Source organism: Phodopus roborovskii, unplaced genomic scaffold (assembly GCF_943737965.1).
Source record: "Phodopus roborovskii unplaced genomic scaffold, PHOROB, whole genome shotgun sequence".
Lineage (NCBI taxonomy): Eukaryota > Metazoa > Chordata > Mammalia > Rodentia > Cricetidae > Phodopus > Phodopus roborovskii.
Genome location: NW_026126547.1, coordinates 893,725 through 914,058, shown reverse-complemented (window position 1 = coordinate 914,058; position 20,334 = coordinate 893,725). Strand labels below are relative to the sequence as shown.

At 42.9% G+C, this 20,334-nt stretch overlaps 1 protein-coding gene across 1 annotated transcript in view; it reads right to left on the bottom strand.

Moving 5' to 3' along the window:
• The window catches only part of Ogdh (oxoglutarate dehydrogenase), a 69,480-nt gene extending 49,507 nt beyond the window's left edge, over positions 1-19,973 (bottom strand). The window contains exons 1-2 of the mRNA XM_051200549.1: positions 19,826-19,973; positions 13,434-13,681 (exon numbers count right to left, since the gene is read on the bottom strand). Of these exons, the coding sequence (XP_051056506.1) occupies positions 13,434-13,655 (222 nt within the window). The 5' untranslated portion in view covers positions 13,656-13,681; positions 19,826-19,973. The remainder of the gene's footprint in view (positions 1-13,433; positions 13,682-19,825) is intronic.
• Positions 19,974-20,334: the final 361 nt, after the last annotated feature.

Sequence of the window (20,334 nt, the reverse complement as noted above, 5' to 3'; positions counted from 1 at the left end):
GTAAGGCACAAGAATTGACAATTCAAGGCTAGCCTGTGCTACACAGACAGCCACACAAGTTGGAGAAGGAGCAGGTACAGCAGTAGGGCCTGGATTTGAAGGCTACTCATAAGGCTAAGAAGCAAGAAGGTGAGTTCAATGCTAAAGCTGGGGATATAGCACAACTGGTAAAATGCTTGACACATTAGCATGAGGGCCTGAGTTTGACCTTCATATAAAAGAGCCAGGTATGATGGTGTGCACCTACAATTCTTGTGCTGGGGAGGTGAAGATCATATCTGAGGCTTGCTATCCAGATAATTTAGTCAAACTGGCAGACTCCAGGTTCAACTCTGCTAAAATCATGGATGTACAAGCATGATGACTGAGTTCAAATCCTGAGCACACATATGAAAAGTGGGGCATGGGAACACCATGCCCAGTTCCCCAAGACCCTCTTTTGTGCTTAAATCTGTAGGTGATTTTCAATCGGCTGCAAACAACAGACAAACTCTGCTTATACTAAAGTCAGTCAGGAAAAACAAAACAAAACAGTACTCCTGTGTTTCCAGAGAGGAAGATGAAGGTAATGCAGCTCCAGTGGCTGGAGAGCCCCCATACTGGGTTGGGACTGTAAATAAAGGTCCCCCTTGGAACCTTTATTGCTGTCACACTAATAGGTAATCTTCAAAGGTTTCAGTATACAGCAAGCTGACTAGACCTACCTGGCAAAACTTGCACTAAGCACACTGAATAAATTCAAACATGCTATTTATATTTAGATCTTTTAAAAAGACTTAGACAAGTGAAGGTTATTATTTGGCCCACATGTGTGGCCACAGGTAACCAAAATATATGTACCTGAGCAAGGTCAGAAGCACCGCTACCTACTGACCACACTTTCTTCCCAATAGCCTTACTGAGACAACTTCCTATTCGGGAAGGCCAGAGGCCATTGCCATTTCTCTCACCTCTGCAACCCTGAATCTTCCCCACAGCACCCATTCCCCCAGCCCTGCCTTCATCTCTCCCACCCCTGATGCGCCAACAACCATGTCATTGTCTTCTATAACATCGCAGCTCTGGGTTTGGGGTTCTCTGTAGGCTTTAGAGACCTTACTGGCCACTTACTTCTAGATCCTTGCCTTCCCGATTCACCTCACACAAGTGTCACAGTTAACAACTAGATTTATTGCTATCTTGGTTTCCTTTACCCCAATTCCAGCCCTGTTGGTCTCCTGCATTTATCTCAACTTGAGAGTCTATTATTTGTCACTAGTCTGTCTCCATGCTGCCAAAAAAACTATCCCATAGGGATGAAGGAGTGCCACTGAGCTGAGACATTAGTGCTTGGTCTGCACAAGAGGAAGCTTCTTTAAATATGAGATAAGCTTCAGGGGAAAAATAAGGTCAACTCCCTCACCCCCAGTTCCTGCTCAGTACTTAAGGAAAGTAACAGCATTGGTGGCATCGATGAAAACCTGACCAACCCCAATCTTCTGGTGAGTGAGAAAAGTGGGCCTAAGCTACCAATGTCAGTTTTCTGTTTCTCTGAGTCAAATTTATTCCTACCCTCACTATCCCTTGCTATCACCTGAACAAAGCCCATGGTCAATGTGGGGGCTGGGTATTGGTGGTGCATGCCTTTAATCCCAGCATTTGGGAGGCAGAGGCAGTTCAAGACCAGCCTGGTCTACAGAGTGAGTTCCAGGACAGGCTCCAAAGCTATACAGAGAAACCTTGTCTAGAAAAAAAGAAAAAAGAAGAAAAAATGTCTGTCTGTCTGTGGACCAGGAAGAAGCAAAAAGAAAGAAAACAACAGCTGGATCACTGGGATATGTTACAACACATTGTAGTTTCCTACAATAGGAATGGTTTCTTGTCCACAAGACAGAGAGTTGGATTCTGGCTCCAGGAGGATGAAGGGTGGTAGTGGAGGCTGAGTCACGCTGGTCTTTGTTCATGTTCCCAAGTCTACCACACCCATTTCTAAGGTCATCTGCCTCTCTAACCTCTTAGTTGGCATGTTTTGCAAATAGTAAGAAAAATATTTGTTTCCTTGCCTAGATTAGTACTAGACTGTACAAAGTTCACAACACTCAAATCTCACTAGAGATAAAGCCCTTTATAAAAGGAAAAATGTTAAAATATCACAATAGGTGGGCAAGGTTACAAACAACACTCAAGGGGCAGGAAGCTGTCAGGAAAATTAGAGGGCTACAGGAACAAGAGGTGCCCATCCCAAGGCACCAGTCTCTGCACCTACTAAGCGATTTTGGGACTCTCAGAAAGTATACATAGTTTCTTTTTCTTTCTCTTTCTTTTCTTTTCTTTTTTGGCATACTGTACATGTATGCATACATGTTTATATATATGAAGAATTTGGGGGTCATGTGTGTGCACGTGAATGTGGGTGCCAGGGGTATCGTATTTCACTATTGTTCTTTACCATAGCTTTTCAGACAGTCTCGCACTGTACTTCGGGCTCACTGGTAGAGCTAGGCTAGAGCTTGCTAGAAAGCCCCAGGCAGCCTATTGTCTCCACCTCCCCAGGGATGGAGCTTCAGGGATGCACTGCCCACTGCGGTCATATTTTACATGGGTGTTAGGTATTCAATTCAGGTCATTGCTTTACTAACTGAGCCATCCTACTAGCTCAAAATATTTTTTTCCTTCAAAAAGAATTATCCAGCCAAGCAGTGGTGGTATATGCCCTTAATCCCCAGCACTCAGGAAGTTGAGACGAGCGGATTTCTGTGAGTTCGAGGTTAGCCTGATCTACTGAGCAAGTTCCAGGACAGCCTCCAAAGCAATAGAGAAACCCTTTCTCGAAAATCAAAATAAAACAAAACAAAAAAGGGTTGTATAGTATAAGTGGTGGGTAGGGGAAATGTTTTGAGACAGGGTCTCACACTGTATCCCACACCAGCCTTGAACTCATAGAGATCCCGTCTGGGTATCCTCAACGACGGGATTAAAGCTGTGCCTCACCATGCCTAGCAAAAATATGTTTTTTAAAAAAAACCCTGTTTCTGGGGCTGAAGAGATGACTCAGAGATTAAGAAAGCACTGACTGTTCTTCCAGAGGTTCTGAGTTCAATTTCCAGCAACCATGTTTGCTCACAACCATTTATAATGCTATCTGGTGCCCTCTTCTGATGTGCAGGCAAAATACTGTATACAAAATAAATAAATCTTAAAAAAAAAAACAAAATAACCTATTTTTGGCCGGGCAGTGGTGGCACACACCTTTGATCCCAGTGCCGGGGAGGCAGAGGCAGGAAGACTCTGTGAGTCCAAAGCCAAAGTGGTGTAGAAAGTTGAGTTCCAGGACAGTCAGGGTTACACAGAGAAACCCAGTATCGAAAAAAACAAGCAAACAAACAAAAACAACCACCACCATTTGTGGGGCCAGTGACGTGGCTCTGTGTGGTTAAGGGAGCAAGCCTGGCAAACTGAGTTCAATGCCTGGAGCACATGGTGGAAGAAAAGAACCAACTCTCAAGAGCTGTCCTCTGACTTCCACATGCACACACCATGGCACCTGCCCTCACTATCAAATGTAAGAACAATGATAAAAGTCTACTTCTGGTCCAATTCAACAGACATCCATTAAAAGGCTAACTATATGAATCATGCTTTAGGGTTTGGGACCAAGAAACAAATTAAAGTGAGCTTCTACTCTCAAGGAGGGTAAGAAAAGTAAATATGTAAATTCACAAGATGTACAATGTATACCAATGCTGAGAAGAGAGGGCACTTATTCACAGGGCATTTTCAGACTGTGAGTCTTGAAGAGCATGGAAACTGAAGGGAGAACGATCACATGCTGAAGACCACGGCATAGCTACACCAGGAAGGTAAGATGGTATGGGAAGAACCAGACTAGGAAACTGTGCTGAAACCGGGTCCTGGGACACAATACTTGAGGGCACACTGCTTAACTATCCTTTGGGAAGCCAGCACCTAACTGGATACTGGATAACCTGTGCCACCCAATGCTAACAGGAGGAGGGCACTTACAGTAGAGGAGCTCATGTCTTCCTGCCAATCTTCCATAAGTGGGTTTAAAGTTATAACCTTTCTGCCAAGACAACTTGAAACAGAACAGATTTCAAATGCAAATAACTTTAATACTGAGGTTGACATAAAATTAAATCTGAGTTTCCACTTTATTTACAGAAAACCAAATGCACTTAGTCCTATACTGGTGCCAGCCAAATAACCAAGGACATGTGACAATAATCCAGTAGTATGGGAGGGGCAGGCTCAAAGGCCTACCTACCAATGATAAATTTTTGATGATGTCCAGCACTATCAAATATATGCCCTCAATTATTAAGTTCAAATGCTAATTATACTTACTGTTATCAATATGAGCTACAGGGAAATGAGTGAAAGCCAACAGTAAGGGTTTCCTTTAAGCTCTGTTCACACAGTGCCCTATGATCACCTACCCACAGGATGGCGAGTGTAACTTTGAGGGACAAGCCTGGCGGCATGCTAGCTACCCTCCTCCTCAAAACATTTGAATCTGTTCTGACTCTCAGGCTCTGAGTCCTTCCAGAAACACCTTGGGAATAATTTCAAATGTGAATGTGTGACTACCTGTGTGAACAGGTCTCAGACCCAATTCGAGGGTAGCCAGAGTAAAGGCTACAATCATCAAAAGAACTCAAGAGGGTAATTCCAGCACCCAGGAGGTAGAGACAAGTGGAGTTTGAAGCCAACCTGGTCTGCAGAGTGAGTTCCGGGATAGCCAGGGCTGTTACAAACAGAAGCCCTGTCTCGAAAAACCAAGAGAGATTCAAGAGGGAGAGCTGAACTTTAGACACTTCTATTCACTCAGGCAATTCCTAGGCAGGAAGTCTCTTTTCCAGCAAGACAGAACCACTGCCCAGCACTACCCCATCTGAGACAAAACCTCAGGAACACTGTCACCCACTCTTGCTGATACTACAAACACATTACAAGCTAGTAAAACTAGAGACCTGATGGGAGCATGCCTGTAATTCCACTACTCTTGAAGCTGACAGCCTAGAAATGATAGTAACAAATTGTTACCTAGCATGTAAAGAAATAAAAAGAAACTAACAAAAACTAGGATAATCACTATCAGATGTCACCAATAATTGCATGCTCCATTACAATGCTGTTGTTTTTATAGTACAGTATAGGTGACAGACGTTTATAAACTCTCGGTCTAAGTATGTGTATCAAATTTCGATGGATACCTAAGACTAACAAAGAAAAGCTCCCTTAGCTCTGACGTATGGAGTATATAAGTAAAAGGCATGTTGCACTAAACTACAGGTGGCCACACTATTGGATCACAGTTAAACAGGCTGGAGGCTAGCCAGTCAGTCACACATGTTCGTCCATTCACACACATGCCCTGCCTCTTCATCTCTCAGGATAGACAGTCTTTCTTCAACCCTTGTAGGCAGACCTCACCCTCTCTTACCAATATAATGAGCAGCAGCAGGAGGCCTGAGCCCAGATCTCAGGAACTCTGCAGCCACTCTCCATCACTGGAACTTCCCTAAAACTAAGACTGCATAACAAGAGAGGCTGGTCAGTAACTATTGTCAGCTATGACTGAGGCCTTCATAGACCCTGCCTAGAGTAATCTTGGCTGCATGGGGTCACTACTGGAAACCAGGAGCCTCATCCAATTGAATCAAGAGAAACATCATACTGTTACTTACCTCTTTAAGATTAAGTTTAGGAATGGTTTGTTATACCAATGCTCTAGGGAACTAAGCTTTTCCCATGGAAAGAAAGTATTACAGCAACATACCCTGTGACTCTTAAGCAAACTCAGGACATTCTGTAGGAAATTAGAGAACTTATCTCTGCCCAGATCTGCACGTGACACAGCTCACGAGAGACCAGTCAAAAAATGGTTATCTGGGGTCATCTGTGTTAATCTGGCTGGGGCCCATTTGCATAAGTACCAACTGATTTTGTCCTCCACAGTACTGCCTGGGGCTTTTGAGAGGGGGGTCCTAGGCTAGCTGCTCAAAGATTTCTTGTAGAATGCTGAGGCTTCAAGTCACCATCTCCTCAGCTCACAATATAACAGAGTTAAGCAAGAGTTCCAGGGCCTAAGACCTTTAAGATAGCCTTGAATGCAAGGAGGAAGTCAGAGTATAGGAAGCCTCAAAATTGAACAAGCTGTCTCTACAATGTGATAACTTCTAGGACTCATGCAATGTAGACAAAACCAGCTACTTTTTGGACTTACAAGCTCAGCTCTTTAAGATTTCCCCCCCACACACAGGAGAGGGGGACATTCTGGTTGCTCATGGATAGACTGACCTTAAGCATCTCAATCCTTTTCACCATTTCCCTTAAGATTTATTTTGGTTTCTCCCTTTGATTCTGATTTTTTGTTTTTGGTACAAGACAACAACAACAAAAATCCATGAAAGATGCAGTAATTGTCAAAGCAGTTTCTCCCTTCCTGAGGTAGTTCTCAAGGCCATCCCGGCCAGCCTACTGAGGAGGGTTCACACATGTGTTGCACCTAACAAGATATAAAATAAACCAACACCTTTTGACTTAACGGATGGGAGATGTCATTCTGTAAATATGTTTTTCTCATACTGGTTAATGAATAATGAATGAATGTTGGCCAATAGGAAAGCAAGATAGGCAACAAGGAGGAAAGAGGAAGGAGTAAGGGGGAGTCAACATGAAGAGGCTGGGGAGACCAGACGCAGGCCCCATTCCCTGGTAAGATGAAAGCACGTGGAAATACATAGATTAACAGAAATGGGTTAATACTTAAGACAGAGCTAGCTGATAAGAAACTAGTACCGGGCCAACAGCATTATATCAAATACAGAGTCTCTGTGTGTTAATTGGGGCTGGCACAGCGGCGGGACAAGACCAGCGGTGGAAGGAAAAACCTTACTCCTTACATATGGTGCCCACATGGCTAATAAAAACTTCCACTTAAAATTTAACAAAAGCTTCTTCTAGATTCCTTTAGAACCTCAATATGAATCCTGACCTTGCTCCCCAACCATCACTTGCTAAAGTTATACGCCCTTGCTAAGTCCCCCACTTCCACCCTGCCCATCGTCTCTCAAAGCTCAGAACTACCTATACTTCCTTTCAGAAGTTCAAGGGTTCTCTCCAAAGTTAGCTGAGTCAACTTACATATATTACTAGTACACAGAAACCATTCAGCACACAGTTCTCACAGCAACAAAGCTGCCATGATCTGCAAACTGACACATGAGACTGCTTTCTAATTCCCCCTTCTTTCAGGAACAAGTGCAAACCCATTAGAAGTACAATGTTGTGCTCAAGTTGGAAATGGTATAGCTAGTTTAACACAATTGCTGAAACCACTCCTGACAGATGAAGTTGAAGATCTCTGAGATGCAACTTTAAAGTCTCGATTATTAAAATGCTACTTAAGTTGACTATGTATTATTTTCATAATAATTTATAACCAACTAAAAGTAAGATGAAAATATGGCTGAGAAGACGGCTCAGTCAGTAATGTGGTTACCATGCAAGCATGAGGACCTGAATTTGATTCCTATATCCCATACAAAATAAAAAACCAGACCAAAACAAACAAAAATCAGGCACAGTGGCACCCCTACAGTTAGTTCCAGCATTGGGGAGGTAGAGACAGGAGACTATCTGGTGCCCACTGGTCTACTCAATGAGCTCCAGGACAGTAAGAAACTCTTATCTCAAAACACAAAGTAGATGGCTTCCGAGGACAACACCTGGGCTGACCTCTGACTTCTACATGTATACCCACATGTATATGTGAACATATACAGACATACAAAAGTAATATACTTAAAAAAAATAAACTGGGACTGGGGAGCTAGGGATAGAGCTCAATGGTACAGTGCTTGACTACACGCATAAGGTACAAGATTATCTTTCATGCCACAAAATAAAGAGTAGAATACATACTTAGTAAATTCCCAGCACCTTGTAAATAAAAATAAATCATAAATAAAATAAATCTTTAGGGGTTGAAGAGATGACTTCAAATGCTTGCCAGGCAAACATGAAGTCCTAAGTTCAGATCCCTAGCACCCATTTACAAGCTGGGTGTGATGATGGCACATGCTTATAATCTCTGAACTGGGAGGGAATGGGGTTGAGACAGGCAGATACCCAGAGTTCACTAGCCAGCTAGTCAATACTATCAGTAAGCTTTAAATTTAGTTTGAGACCCTGTTTTAAAACATGAAATGGACAGCAATAGAGGAAGACACCAACATTGACCTCTGGCCCACACTACCCTATTACTTGAGAGGCTGCAGCAGGACTGCTTGAGCCCAGAAATTCAGAGACCAAGCCCAGGGTCTGGGAAACACAACACAACTCCTCTTAAAAAACAGAGTACCCTTGTTGGATTCTGAGCACCAAAAGTAAAAATATATGTTTATGTAGTTTATGTGTGCTTACCTATAAAGCAAAACACCAGGGGCTAGAGAGATGGCTCAATGGTTATCAGCACTTGCTACTCTTCTAGAAGATCCCAATTCAGAGCTGGGTAGCGGTAGTGTACCTCTGTGAGTTCGAGCCCAGACTGGTCTAAAGATCAAGTTCCTGGACAGCCAGGGCTACATAGACAAACTCTGATATAAAAGATCCCAATTCAGTACCCAGAATCTATGTCATGATTATCTGTAATTCCTAGTCCAGGGGATCTGATGCCTCTAGCCTTCCCATATACACTAATCTACACACACATCCTTACTCATAATGCAAATAAAAAATAACTCCTTAAAGCATAAAACTAAATGTAAAAGGACAATTTTATGATATTTGCAAAGATTTAAATATAAATCAAAGATGCAAATTTATTAGAGAATTACACTGTCAATTGTATTCAGTGTGGTTATGAAAACATCTCCTTATGAGGTAGAGGCAGGTGGATAATGAGCTGAAGGCCAGCCTGGGCTATGATTTCAAAACCAGCTTGGGCTACATAGGGAGACCCTGCCTCAAAATAAATAAATAAATAAATTAATTAATTAATTAATAATATAGGAGTGGAGTGACACATACTACAGTTAAGTATTGAATATGAGCATCTGGCACCAGTAGCCCCCATGACCCCTCTGAAAATAATTACAGAAACTGACCTCAGACATTTCTAATAAAGATGCTCAAATCTCATAGCATTTCTAATTTTATTATTTCTATCTAAACTGTATGTTCTGAAACAGCAATAAATAGAGCAATTAAAACAAGCAAAAGAAAAAAAAATAAAACTTTCTGTTACCAGAGATAAATATTTTTTTAAAAAAAGGAATGCTTTATTTTATTTTTCTGTCAGGTCCCTTGGAACTGGAATTACAGATGGTTGTGAGCCATCACATGGTTGCTAGAAACTGAACCCAGGTCCTCTGCATGAGCAACAAATCCTCTTAAACTGCTGAGCCATCTCTCCACCTCCTTATTTTTGTATTTATTTATTTATTTACTTAAAGATGTATTTATTATGTATATAGTGTTCTATCTGCATGTATGCCTGCAAGCCAGAAGAGGACACCAAATCTCATTACATATGGTTATAAACCATCATGTGGTTGCTGGGAACTGAACTCAGGACCTCTGGAAAAGGCACCCTGGACATGGACAACCTAACACATTTCAGGTTAGCCTGAAATACATGGCCAGACCTTGGCTGCTTTAAACACAAAAATAAAATCACACATGTAGTGGTTTGTTTTTGTTTTTTTGCCAAAATGTTAGCTATCTATGAAAAACAAAAGTAAATTAGATATAAAACTTTAAATTCAGCAAGATAGATTAAATATTTCCTTTAATTTTATCAAATACAAACAGACTAGGTATTGTAACTGTAATTCTTACTTGACTATTTTATTGTCAATATTATTTATTTTACTATGTTAAAGTTAAAAACCTTTTTGCTTTTTTTCTGGTTTTGAGACAGAGACAGGGTTTCTCTGTATTGTTTTGGAGCCTGTCCTGGAACTTGCTCTGTAGACCAGACTCACAGAGATCTGCCTGCCTCTGACTCCTGAGTGATAGTATCAAAGGCGTGTGCTACCACTGCCTGGCTCTAAAACCTTCCTTTTTGATTAGACAGAAAGGGGGAAATGCTGTGGGATAATCCTTCTGTAAGCTATGAATATACATTTCACTAGTTGATGATAAAAGCTGCTTTGGCCTATAGCAAGGGTGAATATAGTTAAGCAAGAAAGCCAAACAGAAAACGGGGAGAGAGGGTGGACTCAAGGAAGATGCAGCCAGCCCCAGGAGCAGCAAGATGTACTATACCACAGATAAAGCCATGAGCTACATGGCAATACATAAATTCATAGAAAGGGGTTAATTTAAAAAGTAGGAGCTAGTCAACAATAAGCCTGAACAGTATCAATATTAAGCTTTTGTGTGATTATTTCGGGACTGGGTGGCCAGGGAGCAAAAGTGCCACCTCTGTTTGCAGATGGTAGATTTTTATCTTCAGACAAAAGGAGACCGAAAAAGAAAAAAAAAAAAAAAAAAAGGGAAAAGGAGTAGAAATGAAAGGAAGGAAAAAGGAAAGAGAAATGAAAAAAGGAAGAGAAAAAGGAGGGAATAAGGAAGAGAGGAGAGAGGAACAAGGGATGAATGGAGGGACTGTATACAAACAGCTATGCCACAGCCCAGGACTGGTCTGGTGGCAACACTGTTTTTCACCCACAGACCACTCAGCCCTGAGTGCAGGCACTCTTCACCATTCATATTCAAGGGGCTGTTATTTAGAAGCTGCTGTATAGATCAAAACACAACTTAAGTTCTAACATAAGATGAACTTCTGACTCTGATACATCTGGGCTGTGTTACTCCAAACACAGTTCACATTACTATTACCAGAAATCTGCAGTGTCTAATATAATTCAAACTATGGGCAATTTTCAGAAAATACTTATTTCTAGGCATTGTGCTTATATACTAGACATTCACTAGAGATTTCTGACAAGAAACCACACCTCACCAGGAGTAACAGAACTCCCAGGTTGCCATGGCAATGGGTAAGTATTGAGCAAGGAACCTTACTGTCAAATAACAGCCTGGTGGTTCAACCTTCAAAGGAACAAATTCACTCTCAGTGTCACCAACACTTAAAAGATAAAATTTAATAATATGCAGCATTCAGATGATGAAGCCAAGAAGTCAGTATCTAGGTGTAAATTGGGCGAGAAAAGAACATGCTTGGGATTCAGAGGGCAGAGTTAGATCTCTTAGCCTCATGCATCAGAGAAGAAAACGATGGAGAAGGATATGGAAATCTTGACACAGGTTCGGGAAGAGAAAGGAGTCTCTGGTGATTCAAATGATTGGTGTTTGAGACCCAGAGCTGCTGGAGTGAACCTCTAAGCCCAGAGTAACTCAAGGTGCCAAGGAAGGTCAAAAAAATCTAAACAACAATCAAAACATTGTATTAAGAAAAAGAAGTCTGGCATCCTAAAATTCGAAGGCAAATGAACAAAACTAGAAAAAAACATCCTAAGTGAGGTAACCCAAAACCAGAAAGACAAATATAGTATGTACTCACTCATAAGTGGACACCAGACATAAAGCAAAAGATACCCAGCCTAAAATCCACAACCCCAGAGAAGGTAGAACCTTCTTCCAGAAATAGATGGAAGCAGACGCAGAAATCCACAACTAACCAATGGGCTAAGCTCCAGGAATACAAGCGAGGGAGGAGCAATAATATGAACAAAGGAGTCAAGACCACAATGGAAAGAAAAAGAAGTCACCAAGACAGTGAAGGTAAGTAGCAAGGACATTTAAAAAGGGAAAAATAAAATTTGCTTAGCAATAAACCCCATTATGATTGTTATTAGCAGTGCAGAGGTAAACTTTGTGAATGAAGAAGGATGCCGGGATAATAACTTAAAAGTTGGAGGTGAAGCTGGGCATGGGCATGCCTTGAATCCCAGCACTCAGGAGGCAAAAGCAGACGAAGCTCTGTGAGTTTGAGGCCAGAGAAACCTTGTCCTTAATTCATACAGTAAATGAAGCATCCTTAAATATGGTTCCAATCAGGTTTGCTACCAGCAAAGCTGCCAGTCTCTTCAAAGTTACTTATTTTTTTCCTTAAAAAAAAAAAGGCTATGTTAGTATGCTCAAATGCCACATGTACATGAGTCATCTGCAAGGCATCCAAGAACACAGGTGGCAGAATCAGAAGCAGTAGGCTTGGGTAGGGCCCAGGTTAAGTGAGTCTGCTGATTCAGGCCCACCAGGGGAACCACCACTATCAACACAGAAAAAATGAAAGAAGAGAGTGAAGATGAGGTGTGTACAAAAGAGAGGGTGTGTGGGTGGCATCGGGTGGGGGATGGGCTGTTTGCTATTTGGCTTGCTCATGATATTCATCAAGGGTCTCAAAAAAAAAAAGTTAGTTTTGGGGGTGAGCACACAAAAGTGTGGTCCTCCCTCCTGTACAATAAAGCCCCAAAGTTAAAATAAAACAAACGAAAAACAGCCACAGGTCATTGAGCACAGGATGCCTTCTGGTGAGGTGACTTTGTGACTCAATAGTACAAACAGGCCCAATCCATAATAAAGGTAAACATCTTGGCTCAGCATGGCCTCCATGATAAACACCATGCCTATGCCATTTCCTTCCATTTCCACAAAAACTTACAGATGAGAAGCTGTGGAATATATAGGCTTTACCATCGCACCACACTGCAACTACTGCATCAGGCTGGCTCCCTTATCCAAAAACTAAGAAATGACCATAGAAATCTATAAACAGTCATTGGCCACAAACAGAACAAACTGATTCTGACAGTACTAAGAAGCCTGGGTTAGTCGGGGGGAGGTGGATATACTGATAGTTTTGGGATTGTCCAATAAAGCACAGCACATCTCCATATTGTCTAAACAAGTCATACTCAAAAAGGGTTCTGGCAAACAGTGAAAAGGGTCTAAGAAGAAAATATCCATGTAGATGACACAGAGAAATCAAAGGAGGAAAATAGAAACAGAGATCTAAACCACTCTTTATATAGAAAATTACACGTGATGAATTTAAAATGTCACAAATACACATGTTCTCTCAGGACTGAAGAGCATCTCGAGGTCCCATTCTTTCTCACAGTGTTCTTCAGAGGCTTCATCCTAAAGCAGCCTTTTGGAGATCCCGGAAAGCCAGTCTTGTGCTTCCTCATATATTCGCAGAGCCACACTTGTATCTCCTCATATTCTTGAAGGACTACACTTGCTTCCTTGTGTGCTCAATGTTAAGCTTATTGCTGGCAATCACTCAAGAAGACTGTTTTCCACTGAGGCCACGCTGAGTCTGATGCAGTTGACCTGGCAGATGGTGCTGGGTTCCAGTTGCCTGCCTGCCCACTGTCTCTTCTGGATATTCACTTACCTGGCAGTCAGTGAGTACCTGACCGACATACACAGCACAGGAACTACTCTGTGAGTCTTACCTTATGTACACTTTTGGGATTCTCCAACCAAGCACAGTACATTTCCTCCACATAGTTCGAACTAGTCCCACTAAGAAATGGTTCAGCAGCTACGGGTGCAGAATAGCACCGAATCTGTTGAAACGTCCTAATTGCTGCTGGTTTATTTTGTGAAAATGTCTTAACAGTCTGGGAGGCCGTCAATGGCCTCAACTTAGCAGCACAAGTCCTTAAATGAAACATTTTGTCCTGATGCCTTCCACAAGTACCTGTTTAAAAAAAGAGAGAAAGAGAAGCTTTAAGAAAATATTAAGGAGACAAAATTTGTCCAGCTGTTCAGGAAAAGGATTCTATCTTGAAAGGTGTTCACAACAGCTACAACTTGCTCAAGAGCAAGACAGAGCATGACTGTCACATTTGCACACTCACATCTACAATGCCTGGGTTAGCCCAGGGTAGTAGGCACAGAGTTGCAGACTTCACCATCTGACTTGGGAATCTCTACATTTATATACTGTCTAAAATAACTGCAAAAAAGACAACATGGATTGGCTAAAGATTAATATTAATTACAAAATGGCATTTTTCTAGTATATACAGAAATCCAGCATTCTTTGTGCTCTTAGTATTCTGGGAAGGTAAAGAAATTTGGCTTTGCTTATCCTCAAGCACCATAAATATTAAAATGCTGAAGGAAGCTTGGCTTCATCAGAACAAACAGCTAGAGAGCTTCAAACCCTCCTCAAAATGACTCATCAAAAAGTTGCCCTTTTGACCTGGAGAGATGACTCAGCAGTTAAGAGCACTGACTGTCCTTCTAGAGGACCTGGGTTCAAGTCCCAGAACCCACATGGCAACTGCCTGTAACTCCAGGTCCAGGGAATCTGACACTCTTCCAGACATACATACAGGCAAAACACCAACGCACATAAAACAAAAATAAACTTTTTTTTATAAAACTTTCACCAGGTGGTGGTGGCACATGCCTTTAATCCAAGCACTCAGGAGGCAGAGGCCAGCATGGTCTACAAAGGAAGTTCCAGACAGCCAGCATTATTATACAGAGAAACTCTGCCTCAAAAAAACACTCCCCCTCAAAAAAAGAGTTGCTCTTCAGTAGATGGCATAACAGGTCCTGACTCTACCTAGGAATGACCAGGATACCTGTTTTTATTCATACTAAGATTTACATTCCAATTAGCTTAGTATAGCCTGTTCTTTCTTACATAAGTGTTAAGAAACACTTTCAGGGGCTCTGCCTAATACATTAAGAACAGCCGAGCAGTGGTGGCACAGGCCTTTAATCCCAGCACTTGGGAAGCAGAGGCAGACAGATCTCTGTGAGTTCAAGACCAGCCTGGTCTACAAGGGCTAGTTCCAGGACAGGCTCCAAAGCAATACAGGGAAATCCTGTCTCTAAATAAATAAATAAATAAATAAATAAATAAATAAATAAAGCATTAAGAACAGCACATTAGGGCTGAAAAGATGGGTTGGCAATTCACTTGGGGTTCTTGTAGATGGCTCAGGTTTAATTCTCAGTACTGATATGACAGCACACAACAGTCTAACTCCAGCTCCAGGAGATCTTAAGCCCTCTTCTGACCTCTATGGCACTAGGCATGCACATAGAACACATATATGTGCAGACAAAACATACCCAAACATAAAGTTTTTAAATGTCTACAAAATAAAAATAAAAGAGCACATCAGTGAGGAGTGGCAGTACAAGTTTTTATTCTCAGTACTCAGGAGGCAGAAGTAGGTAGACCTCACTGAGTTCCAGGCCATCTTGGTCTAAAAGAAAAATCAAAAATAAATAAATAAATAAATAAATAAAAGATAAACCCTTTATACATGATACAAAATCCAAAATGGATCAAAGCCTTAACCATAAGAGCTAAAACTAGAGCTAGAGAAGTGGTTCAATGATTAAGAGAGTTTTTACTGCTCCTTCAGAGGCCTCAGGTTTGATCTCCAACACCCACAGGGAGGCTTATATCCACCTATAACTCCAGATGCAAGGAATCCTCTTCTGGCCTCCACAGGCATATACATGGCATAAACATACACAGAAAAATTTTAAAAGAGAGAAAGGAATCCTATGTATTTGGAAAAAACAAGATGCAAAAGAAACAGTGGCCTAAGCTCAAAAGTACAGTGCTTGTCTAGCATGGGCAAGGCCTTGGATTAGTAATCAGCAACCTAAAAGTAGAAAAGAATGGAACCAGGAAAAAATTATTTTTAAGTGTTAAATTCATAACTTTAGGAAAGACACACTTAAATATCAGACATATGTGATAATCAGATAGTTAAGCAGGTGTCAATAAGCAGGCAGATTGGTGATGATGAAGTAAAAAGGCAATTTTTCTTTGCTTCCCCCCTCCCCCTTTTTTTTCAAGATAGGGTTTCTCTGTATTGTTAGGGAGCCTGTCCTGCAACTAGCTCTGTAGACCAGGTTGGTCTCGAACTCACAGAGAGTCACCTGCCTCTGCTGGGTTTAAAGACATGTGCCACCAACGCCCGGCATAAAGAAGACTTTTAAGAGGTGTTGCAAAGGGGCTGGAGAAAGCAGTTAAGAGCACTGGCAGATCTTCCAGAGGACCCAGGTTCAATTCCCAGAAGCCACATCTATCTGTAACTCCTGTTTCAGAGGATCCTACATCCTCACAAGACACATACAGGCAAAACACCAATGTACATAAAACACATCATATAAATGAATAAAAGAAAAAAATGTTGCATAATAATGCCCACCTGTATTCATAACATTCTGGAGGCTGAGGCAGGAACATCTAAATATTAGATATGTGTGTATATGTATACATATATAGTATATTATGGTATATATACTTATATATTAAATGTAACATTAATTATAAACATGTGTATACATGATAAGGTCCAAGGTCAATCTCTGCTGTCATTCCTCAAGTGCTGCCTTCCTTTTTGTATACAAGGTAAGCTCACTCACCTAAAATTTGTCAAATAAGCTAGGGTTGCTGCTCAGGAAGCAGCAGGGATCCACCCACTTCTGCCTCCCAGCCCTAGGATTACAAGCATCTGCCACACCCAGGTCCTCATGCCTGCACAGTAAGCACTTTACTGATAGTGGTACAGGTATCAGTGATACCACTTGCTATGTAAGGATTACATACTAGACCTGACCTGTTCAATATCTTTGAAACAAGAGTACAGACAGTAATTACTCTTGTCTCTCCCATTTCTTTTTGAACTTCAAGTATTTCTAGGACTAAAGAATTATAATTTACAAGTGGGTCAACTTATAAGAAGCCGACAGGGATGTCAGAAATTCAAGGTGCCAAGTTAAGTAAACATCAGCCACGTTGGTATGACAATTACTCTAACTTGTGAAACATTAGTATAATATCTCCATTATTTAGCACAACGAGCTACTTAGGCCATCTAACCACATGCAGGCTTTCATCTAGGAGCACTTCCAATGTCAGACTGAGCAAGTCTCTATACCTGAAGACTGCTGTGCTTTCTCTAGCTGTGGCTCTGCAACATCAGAGGTGCCCAAGACTGCAGGGGTCTAACAGGAGGACTGCTGATTGTGCAGAAATGCAGACGCACTTTAAGAGGTGTTGCATTATGACACACACCTGTAATCCCAGCACTCTGGAGGTTGACGGAGATGTGTCTCGAGTTCCAGGCCAGTCTGGCTTAGTTAGGCCCTATCTCAAAGAAAACAGTGTGTCCTTAAAGAGTGAAAATTATGAAATCTTTATAGAAAGCATAATAATCTGTCAAGATTTTATTAAAGCAAATAAAGAATTTGTTTCCTGCTAAACTCAGCCACAAAAAGGAGGCCAGAAAAGGAAAACTGACTTGAACCTTGAATCTTGCAACCTAAAGAGACTCAGACAGAGCACTGACAGAATACTATCCTTGTGGCACATGTTCCAGATTAAGTAATAGAGAAGGTCTAAGAAATGCCAACACATAGCTGGGCAGTGGTGGTGTTCATCTTATAACAGTGGGGAGGCAGAGCCACATGGATCTGAGTGTAAGGCCAGCCTGGCCTACAGAGTGAGTTCCAGGACAGCCAGGGCTGTTACACAGAGAAACCCTGTCTCAAAAAAAAAAAAAAAAAAAAAAAAAAAGAAAAAAAGAAAGGAAAAGAAGAAATGGCAACAGATGTAGACAAGGGAAGACATAAAGCCATGTTCATAAGCCAAAGGATAGTGACAGGAGCAGCAAGATGAAAAACGTAAACAATTTTTCTACTGCAGTCAAACACTGCAGAAAACACTTTAGAAGGCTGAGGCAAGAGGGTAACCATGGGTTCAAGGTGAGCCTTAGCTATATATATGTTAAAAGTAACCCAGAGGATGTCAGTACAAAGCAGAGAAATGAAACTAGAATAAGCAAAATGAAAGCCTTCAAGTTTAGCATCACTATAAATCCTAACATATCAGAAGACCAATAGGCAGGTGAATAAAACAAAATATATACATGACAAGAATAGCACTTCAAAGATAGTAACACTGAATGTAAAACTGAAAACATATTTTGTGCCAGGCAGTGATGCTGCACCATTAATCCCATCACGTAGGAAGCAGAAGTAGGTGGATCTCTGTAAGTTTGAGGTCATCCTGGTCTACAGTGAGTTCCTGGTCACCCAGGGTTAAAGAGAAACCCTGTCTCAAAAACCCCACATATTTCTAAGAATGGCCCTATTATTATCTAATAAAGCAGAGAGCAAAGAAAAAGCAATTACTTACCAGAGACTGAGAGAGTTAAAATAATGAAAAGGTCAATCTACCAAAAGATAAGCAAACCTAAATGTGTACGTATCAGGGAAAAAAGGGTCCTCTAAGATAGATCAGAGCCACCAAATCTGGCCACATAAGTTCAATCCCCAGGACCCACATAGTGAGAGGAGAAAACCAACTCTCACAAGTTGTCCTATGACACCTACTCAAGTGCTGTCACAGATGCATGTTCTCCTACACACAAATAAATAAATGTGAACATTTTAAGTAAAAAAGAAAACTGCATATATGTGATGCAAAGTGACAAGACTAGAAAAAGAGAAAAGACAATTACAGGGTCACTCAGCCTAAAGCCAGCTACTTAAGTACTCTACCAGGGTTCACCTCAAGGGCAGGACTACAAGACCAGGCAAACAAGCAAACTCCAACAGTGTCCTCCGCTCAAAGTCATAGCACAGGATGCACAGACACAATTCGGGCCTGTAAGGGTAATGAAATCCATAGGAAATCTGGGGGGGCATAGGGGGAAGTTTACTTTTGTTTTTAGTTACTCGCTTGTACTTAGAGGTGAAGAAGCTGAATTGCACATTCCAACTGGCTTTGCTATATATAGATACCACCTCTGACTCGCGATCACCATATCTAAATTGTTCTCATGTACTTTGAGGCCTCAGTCGAAACTGGTTGACACCACTGACCCGACTTGGGCCTGTAAAGGTGTTCCCTGAGTGACCTTTTGACGTCAAGGGTCTAAAACTCCACCCTCCAATGACAACGGCGCCATTTTCTGATCCTGCAGAGCGAGTCCGGAAGTCGGGTTACGCATGCGCACAACACCGAGCCCGTCCCTTCTCATTACCTTTAATTCCCTGTCTCCGCACCTCTCCCTGGAGCGACTCCTACGCCCTACCCTCGGGGCTCCCGTCGGGACACTTGTGTCTGCCACGTGAGCGCTCTTTGCGAACTTGTCATTTCAGCGACTGGCACGATGCTCGGTGGGTAAAAGGGACATGCTCTGCTGCCTCGTGCGAGAGCACGGTAGCAGGCTTCCCAGTCACTCAGCGGATTAGCTCACATCTGTCACACACTCTCGCGAGGAAAGCGGTGCGTGGATGGCGTTTCTAGGGAAACGGGTGTCACCTTGGCCCGCTGCCGGTTTTACCTCATACCGGCAGGTGGGGCAGCCGCAGGCACCAAGGTCAGCGCCGTGACCGGGTGCGGCGAGCACACGGACGGCGGCCTGCTGGGGCCAGAGCACGCAGGACAAAAGAACGCGCGCGGGCCGGAGGAAGCGCCCGGGCCACGTGACGCGCTGCGACCTTGGGGTTCTCCCGGGCCGCCGAGCCACCTACACCCTAGCCCGCCGCCTCCGAAGCTCCGCTGCCCGAGCCAATAGCGCTCGGCCCGGCGACCCCCGGCGCCCGTCCGTGTCCGCCAATCTCCGCCCGCCAGGCGGACCCTGCCACCCCATTGGCTACGACGCCCGTCCATCAGGCCTCGTCCTCCGCCCACCATCGCCTCCCTCCGTCAGCCCGGCTAGGTCCGGCTCCACGCCCGTCACTCAGGTGCCCCGGCTGCAAGGGCGTGTAGGCCTCACCCTGGGCCGCAAGCCTCGGGTGCCAAGCGCCGAGCCTCCCCAACACTGGACCGAGCCCGTCTGCCGCGCAAGGTTACCTGTCTCCCGTTCTGCTCCACCCGAGTGAGGCGCCGACACCCCACTCCGGGCTCCAAACTCTCGGCCCCGCCCCGGCGTGTGGCGTCAGCGCGTAGCCCGGCCCCAGGGGAGCGGCCTGGAGAAGGCCTGTGGGCGTGTCGTGACGTCACGGCCCGGTCACTCCGGCTTCGCGCCAACGCGGAACTTGCCACTGGCCAAAGTCGGCCTCTTGCTCACCGCGCTCCCACTGTCGTTAGTAGTTAAACACGAGAAGCTTCCAAAGCCTGGTTAAGACTCTAGTAAATTCAGGGCGTGCGGTGCACTCTGGTAATTGCAGTGTGTGGCAGGCCGAAGCGTGAGCGTGGCGACTTTCAGACCCACCAAAACAAGCTGCACTAAGTAATAGTTGGGTTGGTGAGATTTATCACTGCACAAAATAATTTCAATAACAAGATCTACTGTTTTGAACGCTTGCTTTGCAGCAGTCTCTGTGAAGAGTAGTTAGAGAGCCCTATTGTATAGTAAGTCA